This window comes from Carya illinoinensis, chromosome 1 (assembly GCF_018687715.1).
Source record: "Carya illinoinensis cultivar Pawnee chromosome 1, C.illinoinensisPawnee_v1, whole genome shotgun sequence".
NCBI classification, from domain to species: Eukaryota; Viridiplantae; Streptophyta; class Magnoliopsida; order Fagales; family Juglandaceae; genus Carya; species Carya illinoinensis.
This window is the reverse complement of record NC_056752.1, coordinates 54,416,136-54,436,966: the sequence shown is the minus strand read 5'-3', so window position 1 is coordinate 54,436,966 and position 20,831 is coordinate 54,416,136. Positions and strand designations below refer to the sequence as shown.

The 20,831-nt window shown below is 31.9% G+C and overlaps 1 protein-coding gene and 1 long non-coding RNA gene across 3 annotated transcripts; both read right to left on the bottom strand.

Annotated features, from left to right (window-relative positions):
- Positions 1 to 838: 838 nt before the first annotated feature.
- On the bottom strand, positions 839 to 3,386 carry LOC122288929 (probable protein S-acyltransferase 15). The gene is made up of 7 exons (XM_043095764.1): positions 3,019 to 3,386; positions 2,675 to 2,767; positions 2,448 to 2,549; positions 2,297 to 2,362; positions 1,707 to 1,805; positions 1,517 to 1,612; positions 839 to 1,380 (listed from the first exon to the last, which is right to left on the bottom strand). Exons 1-7 carry the CDS (start codon positions 3,289 to 3,291, stop codon positions 1,285 to 1,287), a joined length of 825 nt encoding a protein of 274 aa, XP_042951698.1. The 5' UTR covers positions 3,292 to 3,386; the 3' UTR covers positions 839 to 1,284.
- A 5,285-nt stretch (positions 3,387 to 8,671) lies between these two features.
- LOC122288923 lies at positions 8,672 to 12,280 on the bottom strand. 2 transcript variants are annotated; one of them, XR_006236055.1, is made up of 3 exons: positions 11,737 to 12,280; positions 11,139 to 11,534; positions 8,672 to 9,209 (listed from the first exon to the last, which is right to left on the bottom strand). It is a non-coding gene; the product is annotated as an uncharacterized LOC122288923 (long non-coding RNA). The 2 variants fall into 2 exon arrangements; XR_006236054.1 differs by having other exon boundaries at positions 11,139 to 12,280.
- Between the last annotated feature and the right edge of the window lie 8,551 nt (positions 12,281 to 20,831).

Sequence of the window (20,831 nt, the reverse complement as noted above, 5' to 3'; positions counted from 1 at the left end):
CACGTATAAATCACGTTCATTTATTCTAGGAAAATTTTAATGCAGCTCAAAGTCGTGCCCTCTAAAGTTCAAACATCTGGGGCTTGGTTGCTCTCATATCAAAATCATGGTAGCATAATCATGAAACAGTACTCGAGAGCTAGCACCAGCAATTATCCATAAAAACAGTATTTCTGGGAAAGCAGCTTTAGCAAAAGAGGTTGGTTAATCTACACAATCTAGAAGAAGATATTTCCATTATCCACCATTTGAGATGAGCCATGAGTTCTCACGCTCATAAAACAGGGAATAAAAAAAAAAAAAAAAAAATTCTCTCGAAACCTCCCAAAAATATAAAAACAAAAACAAGTTGAAATGGTATTGTTGCATTCAAACATAATGCCAAAAACGCCATCATGACCCGTAATACCAATGAATATAATAGGATTGGATCGAATCCATCATGCATGACAACTCAAGAAATTCGGCTCAAAAGTTTGAAGAAATAGACGCATCAAATCAGTGTGATTGGATAAAAGAAGTATTTTATTGCATTTTATTTTATCATTATAATTTTTTAAAATTTTCACACAAAATATAATAAAAAATATAAATTTTCAAATCTCCAAACAATAATAATATTAAAAAATAATATTCTAACAATATTTTATTCGACTTACAACTTTCATCTCAACTCACTATTCAAAATCCAAACAATACCTGAAACACTCGATTTATCTTTCTCATTCTAAAAATTAATAGTGTTGGATTGGATAGGATGATCTTCGATCTTCCCCCAATCTTTCAAAGCAATTGTCATTTCCTAACAATAAAAAAATCAACAGTAGTGGACAGCAGATAATCCATGCAATGTAAGTGAATTACTTTATTTACAAAGGAAACTCTTGTCAACAATATAAACAGCATCTCCATGACAACAACATAAAGTTATCTCGCGTATGCGCGTTCCATAAAAAATTTATAACCTAACAATATCCATATCCAATCATGTTTTGCAAGAACGTCACTTTGCAGTATTCCAGCATGGTAAGAGACCACAACGATGAACTTAAGACTTCATCAACAACAGACTTAACCATCAAAGTGTTTGTGTAAACTTTCTGGTGTATATAATTGAACCCTCACATCATGCTCGCATCCACAATAAAAATTAGTCACTTCCAAGTCAGCTTCATGCTTCTTTGCACATTAAGAAGAGAAAAAATGACGGAACTCTGAATTCCTCTATAAGCCGTATAACAGGCATGCGAAGTTAACTCCAAACAGAGTGGAGGCCGAACAAATTTAGGAACCATCACGTGAAACAGGGAAGGTAAGACCATCTTTTAGATGGCCCAAAGCGGTGGGGCACCACCATTTCAGCATGTTTGGGCCGAAGACCTGAACAAAAGGCATATACAGGTTACCATATTGACAGATTACAGATATAATTGAAATGTGGATATATAAGTCATGAGAAGTGAAATGTAGAACCAACACCCAGTGCACAGAAAAGGGGTGAGAGAGAGAGAGAGACCGAAGTAATGTTTCTGTAAACACTAAGGTTGAATGGATGTTGATAGCTCTGACCAGATTTCCGTGCCAACCACGATGCCCGTATTCCTTCGTAATACTGATAAAATATGAACCATGAGATACTAACTTAATTACTACTCAAAAAACATTGATAACATATCCAGCTTTGGAAACTAGCAACCTTTACCTACCTCTATGGTTGTCATATTATGAATGATAAGGTAGATATGCCAAACCAAAAGAGTTCCAAGCGTTGCACTCAAGCTAATCATCACTGCTCCGCAAATAACCTAAATTATCAATAGCTTTCACAATTTTTTGAGCATTATTGATATAAATTGAAAGCTTAATGACTAAAGCAAGGGTCAACAACTAAATAGCAGGCTCCTGAAATTCTCAACTCATAAAAGCAGGCACAAGACCTGCTGAAGGATAACAGGCATCCATAAAAAATGATAAGCTGATACCCTAATCCGTGGCATTACTTTGCATCTACAGCCATCTTTGAAATTTCTTTCCTTTTCTCTTTTTGTTCCTTCTTTCAATGTGTACGAGTTTTCTTTTTGTTTTGGTGTTTTTTTTTTTTGTGTGTGTGTGTGTGTGTTTTTTTTTTGTTTCTAACACCAAACAACATATAACACGTCAATTGCTTAATTTATGAGCCAGATAACCCAAAAAGAGGCTTCACCAGAATTCCGAACTGACTCATAGATTTATGATATCACTCTGAAACATGAAACTTCACATTCAACATGACAGATGTAGATACTTAGATACTCACATAAAAAACCTTGAGGGGAGTCCTTCCGCCGAAGTCCTTTTGAAATGAAGAGATTATTACTGTAAACTAAGAATGCCAAGAGAGTTGGTTATAGCTTACGGCAACTCGAATACATTAAAACATATGAAAGGAAAAACTAGATAAAACATACCGTAGAGTAGATGCTACCTATGGTTGCATATAAGACAAGTATAAAAAAGGGCTTATAGTTCCAATAGCCAACGCAATTATTTATCCAAAGACAGTGATGATCCTGCACCAATTTCAGAAGAAAAAGAAACTTAGATCATATATTTCATCGCCTTCCTTACTGTAGTGTCATGAATCAAAAGATGGAAATATCATGTCACTTGCTAAAAATTATATAATCTAACCTACCATCCTCAAAACACACCTTCTGCAGACCCGACAATGATGAGCCCTAGGAGGCTTGTATGTAGAACACCTGTCACAGTGCCTCAGTTGCGCACCCTATCAGAAATCATGTATCCGAGCATAAGAGTCAGAATAATAATTTCCTCTTTACCATATTCTCTTGGCAACAAAATGAAACCAAGCCAACGAAGGACATCTCAAAATTCTTCCAAAAGGAAACACGACTAATTAAATCAGTAGTTTAAACAATTCCTATATTTTCCTCATTTTTCCCATTAAAAAAACAAATTAGGATAAAAAACCTAAATTCAAATCGCAATTCACATATTAAAGCACGAAAGACTCACATTTTTCTGGGGTTCTTCATCTGATCGCCTACTTTCTTCAACCTCAGGGACATAAGAAGCCGGAACTTGACCAGGGTCAATGAGAACACAAGCAAAGAAAGAGAAAAGGCATAGAAAGCACAAAAGAGTGAACATCATTGCGTTCAAAGAACCAGCTGAGCTCCGCAACCCGATCCAGTCCTCGACGAAAACGAACACTGTGATGTAATAGACAAAACCCATTAACAGAAACACGGCAGAGACTGGGATCGAGAGGAATCTTTCGAACTTCATTTGGGACTTGGGGGATAGACCCTGGAACTGGAAGACGAGGTGGCTGATGGACGTTCAGCGGCTTCTGAAAATTCAATATCGGCGAAAGTGGGGTCCGTGATTTTGTGAAGTCTACTAGGTGTCCGACAATTAGACTGGGCCTTACATTGTCCAATATTGTTCTTGTAGATGTCCATTGGGCCCCAAGCTCCTACATAGAATGGGCTCGGACACAGCCTTGGACATGGGCTTTGATATACGAGCGGGCCATGGCTTTCCACGAAAGTTTTGAGCTTTGTGAGGTCGTTAGATGGGGGCCTTTAGACACAATAGGCTAGGTTAGATGAACAAGGCATCAGCCTCGAGTATATCTGACTTCTCACTGTTTAGATAGAATGAAACTGTAATCACGTCTAGTTAGGAAAACCAACTCCAATGATCTCTTCTATCATTTTTAATTCAGAAAAAAAATAATTTGTACGGCCTAAAATGTCATCACACCTGTCGTCTCAAACAACACAGCAAAATGTTTGTCTCAGTGGTCGTCTTTAAGCTACTTCATCAATGAAAATGAACAGCCTGCATGCACTAATCAAGATTATCATCTGCACAAGCTGTCTTTCACCATATTGGTGGTCTCAAACAATCACAGTACGCTGTTGTTAAGACCATTTATTTTGGTTTGGGACTACCATAATTATAGCATGCATAGGGACCATGTATTTTTTTGGTGAGGACATACATTCATACCAACAACCGACAGTACTACGTAATTAATAATTTAGTGGTTTTGGAGGAAATGAGGGTAGCACTCTGAAGAAAATGGTACAAGTCAATTAATTGCTACCAAGTTTCAAACAATCAGAGTTACTGATGAAGTTGGTGCAAGCATGCATGCAGTTGCGCCGGTAGCAGAGTCTATGGGGAATACTGGGGCGGCCGGGGGACCATGCATGACACAATATAAAGTGTGTATCTAACTGTTAATAATAATTTTTATTATTTTTTCATAAAGTTTTCTTATTTTTTTCGTTAAATCTATCAAGTGATATTTTATCAAAAAGTCTTTAAAATTATTGATTATTTGACGTGTAACTTTCTTATAGAATTTAATAAAAGATTTTATTTTACTAAAAGTTCCTTAATAGCCCTCGTCACACATGAATTGACATCTCATTTTTATATCTTTTTTATTCTGACTATGTACTCATATTCTTTTTTTTTGTTTTAATTTTTTTTAATAAAAAAATAAAATGACTCTTTAGAACAGAAACACTTTGAGCATTCTTATTGTTAAATTTAACTTTAAGTAAATTTAACTAATAAAATACTTAAAACACTCAATATATAATATATTAATGATTAATTTAATTAGAATATAATTATTATTAATATTTTAATTAGTAGAAATATAAAATGAGATAAAAATAAAAATAATAAAAATTAAATTAATAATATTTTATTATTATATAGAGAATAAATAAATAATCCAATATGGATGCAAATCAATACTCATACTTTACTGAAGTTTAGATTTTCTTTTTTTTTTAATCTTGATATTTTGCTTTACTTTAATCTTGTATTTTATTTTCCTAGACAAATAAGCCACTAGTTCTTTTACTTTTTTTTTTTTATTTAAATCATTATGTTAGGTGCACCCAGAGACTAACAAACCCGGGGTCCTTTCCTAGTATATATATGTATTGTTAACAGAAAAAGTTAGATATTTTTTATTTTAAATCGAGGTCAAGCCTCCTTATTATTATTCATACTCATAAAAGGCTGAGGAGAAGCCGTGGTAACAACTAAAGAACCTATTCCTCTCCAAGAATAAGTGAATAGAAAACAAACAAAGATCATCACTAAAGGATATTCTTAACAGGTTATTTAGGCCATTTGCGATTCAAAGTCACCAAAAAATTGGGAAATACAGTCAATTTTCAAGGACATCCATCGCTTACTCTTTTGTTTTGAAAAATAGAGTGTTAGGAAATAGTCATTTTGGTCACTAAATCTTGGTCACAAAAGCTTACTTATCTTGTAGTGTGCAAACATAACTGCGTATTAATATGTACATCAATCTAATATGATTGGTCAAAAAGTAGATTTTATTAAAAATAGTGTTAATTTAAATTTTGAATATAAAGGAATCAGTATTAATATACAGATTAATATGCGATTTTGCTAGAACGTAACAAAATTCGTAAGTAATTCCTCCCAGTAATCCTCCAAGTACTAGAGGCCACATCTCTTCTTTCTTAACCACTCTATCACCAACATAGAATCCATCTCAATCTCTACATTTTGCAAATCCAAAAATCGCACTATTCGTAGGCCTTGAAACAAACCCATAAATTCAGCAACATTATTTGACCGAATACCAGTAAATATTGAAAAACCAGCAAGCAAATCTCCTCATGTTTCATGTAGTACTCATGTAAATGTGATCAAATATTGTTCTTTCAAGTTAGCCAATAAAAGAAGTTGATCGAGCAGCTTGTGGTTCGTATAATTAATCGAGATCATATTAATTAATTGTATGTATTCAAACCCTGGAAAGCTAGCAAATTAATTAGGTTCAGTTATATATGATGGATTCCATATTAATCTTACAGCGAGCTCTATACATATACATAGCAAAGGTCATAACAGCGGAACCCTATCAGATCAGTGGCGGAGTCATTAATGGCCATGAAAAATGTTTTCTTTTCTGAATTTCAACTTTGGAGTACATGATCATCATGAATTCCCTCGAAAAGAGGCAAACAGATCAGAAAATAGAAAGAAATAAAAATGACTTACTGAGCCTTTTTTTTTTCCCCCTAGGGACAAAATTAGGTGAAGTCTGTGAGTCGTGTGACTAGCTAGCGTGTGATACCTCATAATTTTGACCAATAAAGATATATATATATATATATATATATGAAAAATGCGACTTAACCTCCTCAATATTATCGCTCAAAATTATCATTTAAATATTTTAATTTTCCCCTAAGGACAAAATTAGGTAAAGTCCGTGAGTCGTGTGACTAGCTAGAGTGTGATACCTGATAATTTTGATCGATAAGGATATATATATAAATGAAAAATGCGACTTAACCTCCTTAATGTTATCGTTCAAAATTATTGTTTAAGTATTTTAATTTTTTTTAATTTTATTTTTTTACTTAATGATTAAGAAAATAATTATTAATAAAATTGTATATTTTTTTAATGATTTAAATATGTTAAAAAAATACATAAAACAAAATGATAAAAAATAGAATCACTTATTTGTGCTAACAGTTTACCCAACGATAAGTGCTGGATGGACCGCTAGCACTTTCTTATATATATATATATATATTAAATGAGATTCCACATATATTATTTAAAAAGAGAAATTCATGTTTTTTATAATAATTACAATGAAACTTCAATTATATTATTAACTAACTTTTTTAAATCTATATAAACCCGGCCAGGTGTGTGACTTGGTGCTTCTTGAAGACCTAGAGGAAGAAATGCATGCGTGTCAAGGATATTCATATATATATATATACACACACACATGCATATATATATATTACATGTACACACATACCACATCGATCGATGAAATTTTGTTTGTACTAGTGGTTAATTTGAATGTTGAAAGATGAAATTTAGGTACCCTTTGTGGTGTCAAATTAAATTAACTTTGGGCAAACTATATCTGTCATGCATGAGCAGTAGCACCTCGAACTCTCAGATGTTGCCTGGTACTCCCTGGCACAGTGGCATGCCTAGCTACATGTACTGATCAGCAGCCTATTCATCTCCGAGTCCGATCATGTTCGTTCCAACCAATAATCCCTTTGCAAAACCTTTTTCGCCAAAACTCTCCAGCTCTTTCAAAGGTTCCGAAACCAATTATATATATATATATATAAAAGAAAGATAAATATTTAATTAATTACAAAAAAAATCACAAAAAAAAATCTACATATTGATATACCTAACTTGACATGGTACTTTAAATTCTAATTAAATTAATTATTTTTATTATAAAATAAATATAACATATCAATTATCATATAAAGTCATAATATTATAAATTTATGCATTTAATTTTATAAAATCTCTCTATAATTATAGCAACTACCGGCCACCAACGGCTCTCTTAGTAAAATGTTGTTATAACAACGACTCTGTTAAATAACATATGCATGTAAGCTTAACGCGCGGATATTCTTCCAAATTTCAAATTATAATGAAGGAAAGTGTACCACCGGCCACCCTGGACTCGATCTGTTAGTGAAATGTACGAAACGATCATTAAGAGCGGTTGTCTATGCTGCCAATATTAATTACAGCCACCATGCACCTGATCATCAGCACGATATATGCTATTATTACTAATTTACCACCCTGTAGTACGATGACATATATCATATATCGCTACCATTATCATGATCACCATGTCATTATCGTCGCCCTAGCTAGCTACCATTAATATTAAATAATCATGACATTATTGTAATAAACTGTACGTTGATTGTTTCCCAGTTAATTAAACCCCACACACCATATATCACCGGCCAGCACTATTATCGATAAATCTCCTACCAACATATAATATAGCCTAGTCATGCATGATCCCATGGATGGCCTTTACCATGCATATTTCCACATATATATATATATATGAATGATGGTCCATTAATATTATAAATTCTTCCGCACCATGGATGAATATCAATATGCATGCATGCATGCTACCGCGCGCGATCGCCAACTCAACCCTGACCTATTTACCTGATCATCATCATGATGAGCGCGCATAAGATTTATGTCCCCACATTTGTCTATTTTTTTGGGGGGTAGTTATCCCCCCACATGATTTGTCACTACCACGTACGGACCCATTAATTTACCTTCTGTTATTTGGAAATCCGACGACTGAATGAATCATTGTTGACAACTCATTTCTAATTTGTCTTGTGACAACTAACGCAAAAAGAAGTTGTGAGTTACCCCACCGATCATGATAAAGCCGGGAAAAGTGTCAGGATCGATCGAGTTAATGGACTTCTTCAAATACTCTTACAACGTTTCCGGTTTTCCCCGAAGGAGACGCGCTATTGATTTTATTTACAAGTTCATGTATAGCAAATTAATCATGACCTAGCTAGCTGTCACAAAAATGGAGGCATCTGGAGACTGGCATTCTTCCATTTCCAAGAGCTTCAACAGCGCGCCTGCTAACTAAAGAGTTTTGAAAATATTCCAGCCTTCCTAGCTTATAATTTAATCCCTTGCATGTCGAAAACATTTTGCAGCATATATATATCTATATATGGTACTCGATCCAGATCACAAGGACAGACCATCCCTCCATATATATATATACATATATCACATCATGCAGTACACAAATGAATTAAAATCAACATTTAATACTCATATAGTTGTAATTGAATGCCCCTTTTCGCAAAGAAGATAACTACAGATATATGTATGTATATATGAAAATGACTAATGAAATATATAAAGTACTGATCAGCCTGACGACGATCGATCAAAAGCAAAACTTCAATATCCCTAATTAGTTACGTACGATCGAATCCCGTATCATCGTCCCAATATCATGTTGATCAGTTCGTCACGCATGTAAAGAAACTTTGGCAAGAAACTCGCTCGCTCCTAACCACCTGAAGGTTCTCATGATTCCATCGATCATAGTTTTGCATTGGATATGCGTTAGACATCAATCAATCAATTAGAGAGACCCAAGAGACTCATTTGTACAGTGGCGCCAGCATGTATAATTATGTGCGCATGCATACAAATAAGTTCGTAGTAAAATTGATTTGCTACGATCTCGTTGTACACGCTATTATTGTTTTATCTCACTAACGTACGTACTGGCCGGTGGACTTTCGGAGAAGAGGGAATGATTCATTGCCTTTTTTTTTCACCTGTCAAATGACATAACAGCTTTTGTCACTAACCGCCCCCACATGACATGGCTTAAGATTCTTCTTCACTTCCATGCCTTATAAACAAGTAATTTAAAATTCATTTCACCGGTTCTCCTACTTCTACAGTACAGGTCTTGGGTTAGGGTACGGCCACTTCCAAAACATGGCACCCCCAACTAAATAACTTCAAGGAAAATCGAAGTGTTCATGGCCCCCGCCCGGAACCATTAATTCTACAAACCAATTCAAATATTGAATGTCACTCTCACTAGTGCAAGCTAGGATAGATTTTTATAATCTCCAAATTGGCCTTTCAGATCGTACAAAGCTTTGAAATTAAATTGAACTCAATATGCATGCAGCCATGAGATTTCTGTTTAACATTGCCCATAATTAAGGTACGTACGTACTAATTCACCTTAAAAGTTGAGGTATCTAAGCTATATATATATATATATGATCATCTTTCAAAACTAGTCCTCAATCTACGGGCCGGGAGTGATACGATCATGGTAAACTAAATTTATTTTTCTCTAGATTGCTTTCCAACAACAGACAATATCAAGCAATCAATGTATAAGCAATATATATGCTAGTACTGATCAAGTTAAATCGGTATGATCCTAATTTATTTTTCTGAGAAATATACATGAGATAAAAACTCAAGCTATTTGTTTGATTTGCACAATAAATCTACTCATCTGCATGTTGAATGTTCATGTGGGACAATGATCTGCAACATATATCTCTCAACCAGTACTAAAGCCACATTATATTATGCTTTAATTATTGCTGCACATGATCCTTAGTTCATGTATATCGATCGACACAAACGTGATCAGTTCCTATATGTAAGACTAAATAACGAGAAGCATGTATAATCTATCCTAAAAGCCACTGCAATGAACCCGTAATTGGTTTATTCAAAGATATGAAAATTAAGTGCATTTTCAAATATGGAAAGGGAGAAAACAGATGCAAACGAAAGGTTTCGTCCACCCGCTAAACATATATATATGGTGGGTTCAATCATCTACGTTTCTTTTTCTGTTGATTGATTCAGAAGAGCAACAGTACTAGAGATGGGTGGTCTGGGGTGAAACCAAAGGATCAGCAATAAAAGGACAACATTAATGTAACAGGACATGAGGAGCAGCTATATCAAGCTGGATCCGCTGAACATTTTAAAAGTTAGATATTCTAAATGAATAGGGAATGAAGGCCAACATATTTATGATACTAATTTTCGAGTGGGGGCGCGAGGTGTTTGAAAAATTCGTCCGTATATATTCAATAAACGTTCCCGTCTTTTCTTTTCTTTTCTTTTCTTTTTTTTAGAGGCCATTTCTTGAAATGTAGGATCCTTTCCTGGCTTTCCACAACCTTCTTAGATTATTACCACACACACACACACAGAGACGTCTGCTAGCTGAACTAAGGATGATCTTTTCACGGTTCCTCCACCAAGTTTGGAAACAGCTTTCAGGTGGTTTGTGTATTTTTGTGTGTTTTGGCTCAACGAATGGCCATTTCAAGAGTCTTAAGAAACCCAAACCTAACCCATCAATCGAAGTGCCAAGGAACATCATCGATCAGACCAAGATTCTCATTCAACTTCCTAGAGACGCTCCAGGTGTTTTTTTTTGTATTTCCGTTTTTTGGTAAGTGAAGATCGATGCAGTGAGTTTGTTCCCAAGTTTCAAAACTCCAAATCCCCCACCCACAAGGGCACAAAAGAAATAACTTGTTTATTAACGGGAAAGATTTCTCTTTTCAGGTCAGTAAATACTAACAAAACCCTAAACTCGGATTTATATTATGAACCCCTATCAAATATATAGCTAGCAAAAAAGGTAAAGGTGCATATATCATATATATGCTTAGAAACCACAGATCGAGGAAATATGAGATGGCAGTTTCGCTCACCTTTATTAATTCTTGCACTTCAATATATAACCCCTTTCAATATATAGCTCGATCCCTTGATTCCTGGAAGTCATGAACAATAAAGAATGAAAAAAATACTCAAAGTCGTAAAGGAAACATGGCACGGGAACAGAAACAAACCCACCAGCGTTTATTAACTAAAAAATACTTTATATCAGCAGGAAAAGAAAGTCTGAGAATTGAAAATAGTTCCCTCGTTCTGGAAACAGCAGACTCTAGATCCTTCAATAAGGTATTTTGTAGTCATTTATCCGCCGATGCAGCATCATCAAGATTCTCAACTCCGGCATCTGGAAGAAATTAACTTCATCAAGTTGCTTCCGCCGTGCATTAATGGCATGTGAATCTTGATGATGCTGCGCCTGCAAACAACGACTGTGAAACTGTCTATTAGTCTAGTCTTTCAATGAAAGAAACTGTGAAAGAAATAGTGGAAAAATGCTCCAAACCTCGCCCCCTCCCCACCAAAAAAAAAAAAGAGTCCAATCTTTGAGTCAAAGAAGAGAGAAAGCAGAAAGAATAGTATAAGCGAATGGAAACACATGAAAGAAACAGGAGCAACTCCGAGGTTATATACCAGTGGGCTTCCACAAACTTTGGGCTGATGTGGCACTTAACAAATGGGTGAAGCTAGAGCTACAGAGTGGCCGAAGAAACCCTAATAGAAAAATACGGTTCCAAAATAAAACTGCGCAGAAAGGATGAACGGAAGGTAAAGTTTTCTTAGTACTTTTTATAAATTAAATAATCCAATCCGCACGGGCAGAATAGTTGGCTGAGATACCCACCAAAAAGGAAAGACAAAACAACTCCTATTATTTTTTCTTTTGGAAATTCATGGAGTTTTGAGCTCGAGGGTCGGATTTCCTGGGGGCATCCTGAAAACAAAACAACCATCTAAATGACCTATCCATGAGAAAAAAGCAAGGGCGAACGAGACGGATCAAGAAGATAAATTAGCAAAGCAGTTAGAAGAGGATGGGGATCTAGAAATCCAAACGTTCAAATGAAAACTGCGTATAGGAATAGTTCTGGTGGAAGAAAAAGAAGCGGGCGCGTAGGTCGAGATCTAGTAGCGTTTGAGACCCAGGAACAGAGCGAGAGAGAGAGAGAGAGAGAGAGGAGAGTAGGTGAGGGAGGGTTTCGTCGAGGTGTTCGGTATATATACACGCACGACGTCAATTTTTGGGGGCGCTAAGAAATACTGAAAACGACGTCATTTTGAGTGATTCTTACCTAACCGGACGGTGCATTGAACTTATGTGCCATTTGGCCACAACAGGCACAAGGCGGCTTAGGCCACTTCTGGTGGAGGGTGTGACTTTAACCGATAAATATCTCTTCGATTAGAATGTTAGTCCGAAATATTTAGGTAAGGTTTGGTAACCAAAAAAACTTTTATCTTAAATTTAAAATTTTTATTTTATTATTATAATTTTCTTAAATTCTTATATAAAATATAATAAATAATTTAACTTTTTGTTAATTTTTTCAAATCTCAAAATAATAATAATATTAAAATATTTCATATTTCATCTTAAACTCAAAATTTTCATCCCACTTACCAAGCAGAACTTTGGATATTAGTTGTGTGGGAATAGGTGAGATCAAAATTAAAAATTGAATAAAATATTAATAAAATATTATTTTTATTTTAAAATTTAAAAAAATTAAATTATTTATTATATTTTATATAAAAGTTACGAAAAGTTGTAATTATTTAATAAAATGAGTTACCCAAATAAGACCTAATGTACTATAATGCGAGACATACAAGTATAGGATTTTAATTAGGGTGCAACGGCTTTGAGTGGGAGAAGGCCATAACGGTAGGTTGTTGTGCTACTCTTTCCAAGAGTTTAGGTTCCATGGGTGAATCCTAAGGACTCTATCGTGGGTTGGTTTCCCCACCCGTCATAAAAATAAAATTAGGGTGTAATGCCCTAATTTATATATTATTCTTCCAATTTTTTTAGGGATTGTTTGGATACAAGAAGCATCTTAAGTCATCTTATATCATCTTATTTAATAATTACAAATTTTTTTAAAATTTTTACACAATATATAATAAACAATTTAACTTTTTTATATCTCAAAACAAAAAATAATATTATAATAATATTTTATTTAACTTTCAACTTTAATCTCATCTCAACTCACTATCCAAACCTCTCCGATCTTAGGCTATGTATAGGTGTTAAGCTCATCTCTACTTATCCCAAACCAATCATTGATAAGAGTCACTACTTTTTCAACCTTTCATAAAAAGTTAAATATATATCAATCTACTTTATACATTCAGACACATCTTAATAAAACTTATAAAATATTACTATTTACAAATCAACTGAAATCACCTTTTAACACTCAAACGCAGCCTTAAATCCAAACAAAAGCTTTAGAATTCTTAATCCAGTACTGATGACCTCATATGGAATAAGTAACTAGAAGTTGTGATATTATTCATAAAAGATTTTGTACTGTTTATAAAAAAAAAAAAACCGAAGCATATTAATTTTTCGTCCAACAACTAAGGGCCGGGCATGCAGCCTTAATTTATTCTTTTGGTCCCATTTAAGGGCATCTTATAAGTGGTAAATCTGAAACATTTGATGAGTCTCATAGACATTTGTTTTTGGACATATATAGAAATATATCCATGATTTGGGGGCATGACAAGTTGGTTTTATTTATATTGATTTTCGTTTGTCAAGTGTGCCGACAACAGCTCCAACATTATGAGAAATGATCGAAGGATGACATTGGCATATTATATATATATGTGTTAAAATTTATTGAGAATTATGTACGTCTTCGATCGTGAATCCCGCTCCAACTGATCTTTGAATCTTGTCGATCGGTCTAGTTTTAATGGGAAATTTTTAATTTGAGCCTTAATAAGTGTATGTTACTGAGAGAAATTCCAAATGATTTTTTAAAATAATACTTTTTTCTCTTTTATCATCATTCATAAATAGAATTGCACACACGCAATATTTCACTCGGGACTACACACGCATAGTCTTTCACTCGAGATTGTAAATAAAATTTTTCATAGTTTTTTGGCCTAATATTATATTGTGATTTGTGAGGGTTTGTTGAACATTCCTATTAAATTTGCATGCAAATTTAACATTTTCAACTAGGAATTATATATGTAATCTTAACCAAAACCCTATTTTATAGGTATCAAAGTCCTGTCTATTATCTATAATATATGCCATATTAATCAGCTACTTCTTCATGCATGGTATTTTGTGAAGGCCTGGAGTTTGCCTCCTAAAAAAATAGTTAATTTTAAATCTCTTTTTCAAATCAAATCATCATGTTATATGATCAACACAAAGTACACCAACTTACAATTAAAAAACCCTATATCTTGTATTTAAAAAAAATAAAAAAATAAAAAAATTAAAAAAGACATAACTTAACTTATATATCATGATACCTTAAAAAGACGTTATATATATATATATATAATACGTACACTTTGATTTCCAAAAAAACCCATATTTTAACATTTTCATCTCCTCGATCTCTCATTTATATCTAAAATATATAGCGAAGAAAAACTTTACAAACTAGTTTACTCCAGTACCGAGGGAAGGATTGATGAGTACGTTTATATATAGTGAACTTGTAATTCACGACTTATCAATGATCTTAATTTAACTCTTAAAATTTAATAATACTCTTGAATTTATTATATATCCATATAAAAAGTAATATTACGTACATAAATCGTGAGATGCATGTGTAAGTATTATATAGTTATTTTAAAAAATAATAAAATTTATTAATAAAAAAATTAATTTTATTTTTATATAAATTTCGTATATATTTATTTATTTTTACATAATTATATAACACTTAGATTATCACAACTACAAATATTATTTATATGATATAAAACTATGGAAAAGGGCATAACCAAAGAGACATAATGGCAATTTTTATGGTATTTTCCATGATCGGCTGCTGAATCGCTGATAATTAATATCTGTCTCTGATTTGAAACTTCCTCATTGGCTCCCAACGGCAGTTTAGTGTCAGTGTCAAAGCAGTGACAGGTTGCCTTCAAAATCAATCTTTTATTATTATTATTATTATTTTATTTTATCACTTTAACCTTCCTTTAATTATTAAATTTAGATGAAATATTTAGTTAAAAATTAAATAAAATATTATTATAATATAATTTTTTAATATTAATTTTATTTTATAGTTTTAAAAAAATTAAATTATTTATTATATTTATATAAAAATTGAAAAAATTTATAATAATTATATAAGGTTAGATAATTTGATATTTATTAATCAAACCAGACCTTAGTGTCCGTTTATTCCGTAATTGTTATTAAATATTTTTAAATTATCTTTTTATTATCAACCTCGTTATTATTCACATATTATAAAAGATTCAATCTTTCAGCAAGAGCTTTCTGCTAATCTTTGGAATCGGTAGCTTCTTGGGTGTGCTCATTTGTCGTTTTGTTTATATGTTAAAGACACAAGGGGTCATTCAACATGTTCATAAGAGCTGAATGCAAGCCATGGTACTGAATATGATAGATTCCTTGCGTAAAGTTACAACCACCTGACCTGAAAAAACGGAATGCTGTGATCCGAATGATCTAATCATGTCTAGCTCCAGGCCACCTCTTTGTCACTGTTATTTGGGCGAGCGCTGCCATTAAAAGAAAATTGTTTAATTGTAATCAATTATTTTTTATAAAAATAATTATTTTTTATAAAATTAAATATATTTTATTCATAAATAATCATTCTCATCACGTATAATTTATTATAAATTAAATTAATCTACATAAAATTCTTGGAGACTGCTAATATAATTATATTTTAAAAAATTTTAAAACTAAAATAATATCCTTTTTAAAATTATTATTTTTTCTTTTATCCTCGTTTATTAATAAAACTGCACGCGTAATCCTCTACTCAAAATTGTAAATAAAATTTCTCTAATTTTGATGAACTAGATAAAATCGTTGAGGGTGGGTAATTTATCATATACTTTTTGCGATCCATATATAAAAATGGTCAGTAATATAAAATCTCTTAGCCTCAGTCAATAATTATTAGATCAATCTTCACATTTGTTCATATGATACATTACAAGTACTGCTCAGCTTCCTTCTTTGAGCAAGGTTTAAAAAGAAGATTGCTAGGAACAGTTATGCAATTCCTTTACATCGTTAAAAAGAGACATTATATTCACAATATCTTAAAAAATTAATGTGTGAAGTAGATCAGTAATTGTTGCATGGAAAGGCAGCAATTCAAATCAAGATTTATCCGGTACCCTATTTATGTTAAACTATGTTAAATCACAAAAATAAAAGGTGAAAGGTAAGAAATCAATCTTATATCAGACTGCTTGTCTTCTTGTAGTTGGATCCCCAAGTTTTTGGAATGCTCCAAATTCTACTTGAGCATCCAAATCTGGGTCAATACCGGCAAAAACATCTCTGAACAAGGTTCTAGCCAAAATTAACTCCTGCTTCCATCATCTCTTCCAAATTGATGTTCCAATATCTTCTTGTCATTTCTCTCCCCACACTTCATCTCTCTCTTTTTTTTGAAAAAAAAAAAAGAGATGAGGTACCCTGAAATATAAATAAATAATTGTTTCAATGAAACCTTTTTTTCTACCCCTAACAGATATTAGCCGTTGATACATGATTGAAGCTATTAATTTATTTCTATTCTATTTGTTATTATCTTTATTACTATTACCAAATAAAAAAAAATCACCGCAAATAGTTAAAAATATGCTCTTTCCGATCTCTACGCATTTCAACGCTCCACCGGAAATTCCCTCTGGCCCTACCGTACTCCAGTTTGGTAGTTTCCACCGCCTGTCCAAGGTTGAGCCCTGGGATTTGACAACGGAAACCTACCAAGTGATAACTTTCAAATTTAGAGAAACCCTGGAATTAAAAATGGGCAATCCTGAGCCAAATCCTGTTTTCTAAAAACAAACTAAGGGTTCATAAAGCAAAAATAAAAAAGGATAGGTGCAAAGACTCAATGGAAGCTGTTCTAAAAAATGGAGTTGACTTCGTTCCGTTATTAAAGTAATCCTTCCATCAAAACTACAGAAAGTATGAAGGATAAACCTATATACATACGGGCCCCGTGGAAAATGTGGTCAGAAATTAATAATAGAGTCCGACCACAACGACAGAATTGATTATCTTCATGCATAAAGATACTTGATTACCTAGTATAAAATATTGAAAGAAGCTATTCAAGAACAAATAGAACGCTTTCTACTTCAAGAACAAGTATAAAGAAATTTTTTTGTATAATTTTCTAATTTGTTAAAAATAATTATTTAGATAATCTAATCTTTTCTTTTTTATTATTTTTTTTCTATTTCGCTTATATATATTTGATTTTTATATTAGATTTTTTATATTTTATATTCATTTTCTATTTCATATTAAGATAAAATAAGTTATAACTATAATATATATAATTAACTATAAGTGTCTTTTATTCAAATCATTCAAAATACCTTGTAGAAATATAACAAACAAAATATATGAAAATAAATTGCATCCAATAGGATTTGAACCTATACTAAAGGTTTAGAAGAACCTTTCCTCTCCTCAGCAATTTCGGATTAAGAAGATGTGAAAGCGCCTCTCTCTTTATAAGAACGGTACGTTCCGAGGCGTGAAGTGGAAAAGAAAGGATTTCATAATTGGGGTTTTGAATAAGACGACATTTTCATTTTTCATTTTTTTTTCTTTTCATATTGAAAAGTAATAAGAATGAGAGGCGTTAAGCTTTTTTTTATTTTTATCATCCATTATGGATTTCTGACCACATTTTCCACGGGATCCTTTTATCTCTTTTTTCTCTGAGCTCGGATTATAAAAGAAGGAATCGAGAATAAAATAAATATATCCAAGTACAGGTTTAATTATATTTACATACGACCATCAAATTATCATTATGTTTTTAATTTAATTAGTAGATTAAATTATCCAATATTATAATTTACACCCTCGAGTTAAGATTTAACTATACCACCACGTGTCTAATTGCTTATCTCATAATCAAACAAATTACAAATTATTAAAATGTGAAAGTATAAAATTGGTCTCGTTTGAATAGGAAAAATATTTCATTTCATATCATTTAATTATTACAAACTTATCAAATTTTTACACAAAATATAATAAATAATTTAATTTTTTTAAAATATCAAAATAATAATAATATTAAAAATAATATTATAAGAATATTTTATTCAACTTTTAACTTTCATCCAAAATTATTTATTTTGTTACATACAGTCACTTTTACGTACTTTATTAATATAATTGACTAAAATAGTTATTTTATATTAAAAAAATAATGTAATTAATTATATTAATAAAATATATAAAAGTAATTACATAGGAAATTTTAGTTAAAAAAATCGGTGATAAGTCATGAAATACTAAAAAATAGTAGGAGGAGAATCTTACTTTTCTTTCAACTCCTTTAACTAATCTTCAACAGAACCAAATTTGGCATTTAATTTTTGAAAGCTTTTGTGGATAGAAGAAAAAGGGAAGATTCGAAAGAGAAAGTAGTGGTCAGATCGAGAGATGGTAACATCAATGCTACGCCCATGCAAGGATGGCCCACTTTGTTTCATATATACCATTCTCAGGCTATTGGACCCTAAAACCATATCTTTACTCCCAAATTTGACATCATTTTCTAAGATGAGTACTGCGCAATATCTCTCTATGCCCATTATTTTTCAAGTTTGTGGAAATTATGTATATGGACAATCCATATATATATATGATTTTTTAATATAATTAATTATTTGGCTGAAATATTTTAAACAATTTTCTTTTCTAATTAATTAGTTTGGTTAATTAAGAACTAATATCCGACAAAAAAAAAAATATGACTAATGTAGGACAAAAGGAAAAGTAAGCAAATAAAGAAGTCCGGGAACAATTTCAAACAATATTCTAAGTTCTTTCGTAAGCTAAAGTACTACTTTAGAAAATTACTTTTTTTATTTTTATTTTTTATTTTAAAAAGTATGTTTAATCTTTACTTAAATACTATTGGTTTATTATTAACATTACAAATACCACATACTAGACTCATATTTTACTTTTATCTTATTATTACGATATAACAATTTTTAAAATCATTAAATCGTCTCTTATTTTTAAAAAATAAGAAATTAATAAATAATATTACGTCGGGTTATCAGTATTATAGTTTAATTAAAGTGGGATAAAATAAAATGCCATCCATATAGATAGGAGAACATGGATGATACTTTATGCCTTATGGGTTAACATACTATATAGATAGTCGATCGAACTAAAATAAAACTACTCCAAGAGTGATATCAGTATCAATGTATCATGATCAGTTGACGACGCTGTTGATCAATCTGGCTCCAGCAGACCTATATATTCCAACGCCGGAAAGCATGACTTTTAGTGGGGGTAGGGGCCCAGACTTTAGGATTAAATTCCTGTAGTAATTAACCTTTTGCGGATCATCTTTAAACAATTAAATTTGCTTGGTTGCCACCACATTCATGCATATGTCCTGCTCATGCCCAACAACCTAGTACCACTTTAAATTTCTTTACCTGTGGCCTCCGCAATTTTAACCCTTTTTCTTTCTTTTTTTGCTTTCCTTTCCTTTTCTCACGTTGAAGACCCAGCTTTTTCTCGTTTTTGTTAAAGAAATCTCAGATAAATATCCTATGTTGCCCCACGTGAATGTCCATTTCGGTCGGTAGGAGAGCGAACTAATAATATAATAAATCTAGTAATCTTTATCATTTTTTCATTATCTTCTAACCATTCAATAATATCGATAATAAATTTATAAATAAAATATAATAAATAATTTTTAATTACCTACTATTACATTATAAGATAATAAAAAAATAATTATAAAATAAATGATGAGTAGCATTTTTTAATAATATAGAAAGTTTATGAATCTATCTCTAATATATTTATTTCATTTTAGATTATAGATTTTGAATTTTAGAATTGAGTTTTAAAAAAGAAAAATGATATTAGAGTTACAAGATATGCAAATTTTGTACATTCTCATTTAAGAAAACTATATAAATTTAATAACTACATAAAAAATTTATTATTTTTAATAGCGGATTACATTTTTTTTTACTTTCATTATGTATTATCGCTTTTACATACTTTATTGATATGATTAATTAAAAATTTATTTTATATTAACAAAATAACTTAACCAATAATATTAAGTAAGTATTTTTAAAAAATATATAAAAATAACTATACATAAAATTATTATTTCTTAAAAAAAAAATATGGGATAGCCGCCTGAATCACTCAAAATTATATTTAGTACTACTTATTAAAAGAAATAGTAACCTGTTTCTTACGCCCGCGGTTTTACTTTAAAACAGCCCACTGTTTCAAAATCAAAACCACCTGATCATTAGAAACATGATTATAAAATACACTTAATCGGCGCTCAAAACTTTATTTTTAATCCCACGTTAACATCATTAAATATATTTATATTGTTGTGATGCCTCGTCGGCTTGTTTTAAGTACTACGGCCACCCTGGCACCTCATACATAGAGATGATGATGATGATGATGTGTGCATGTTTGTTGAAGCTAG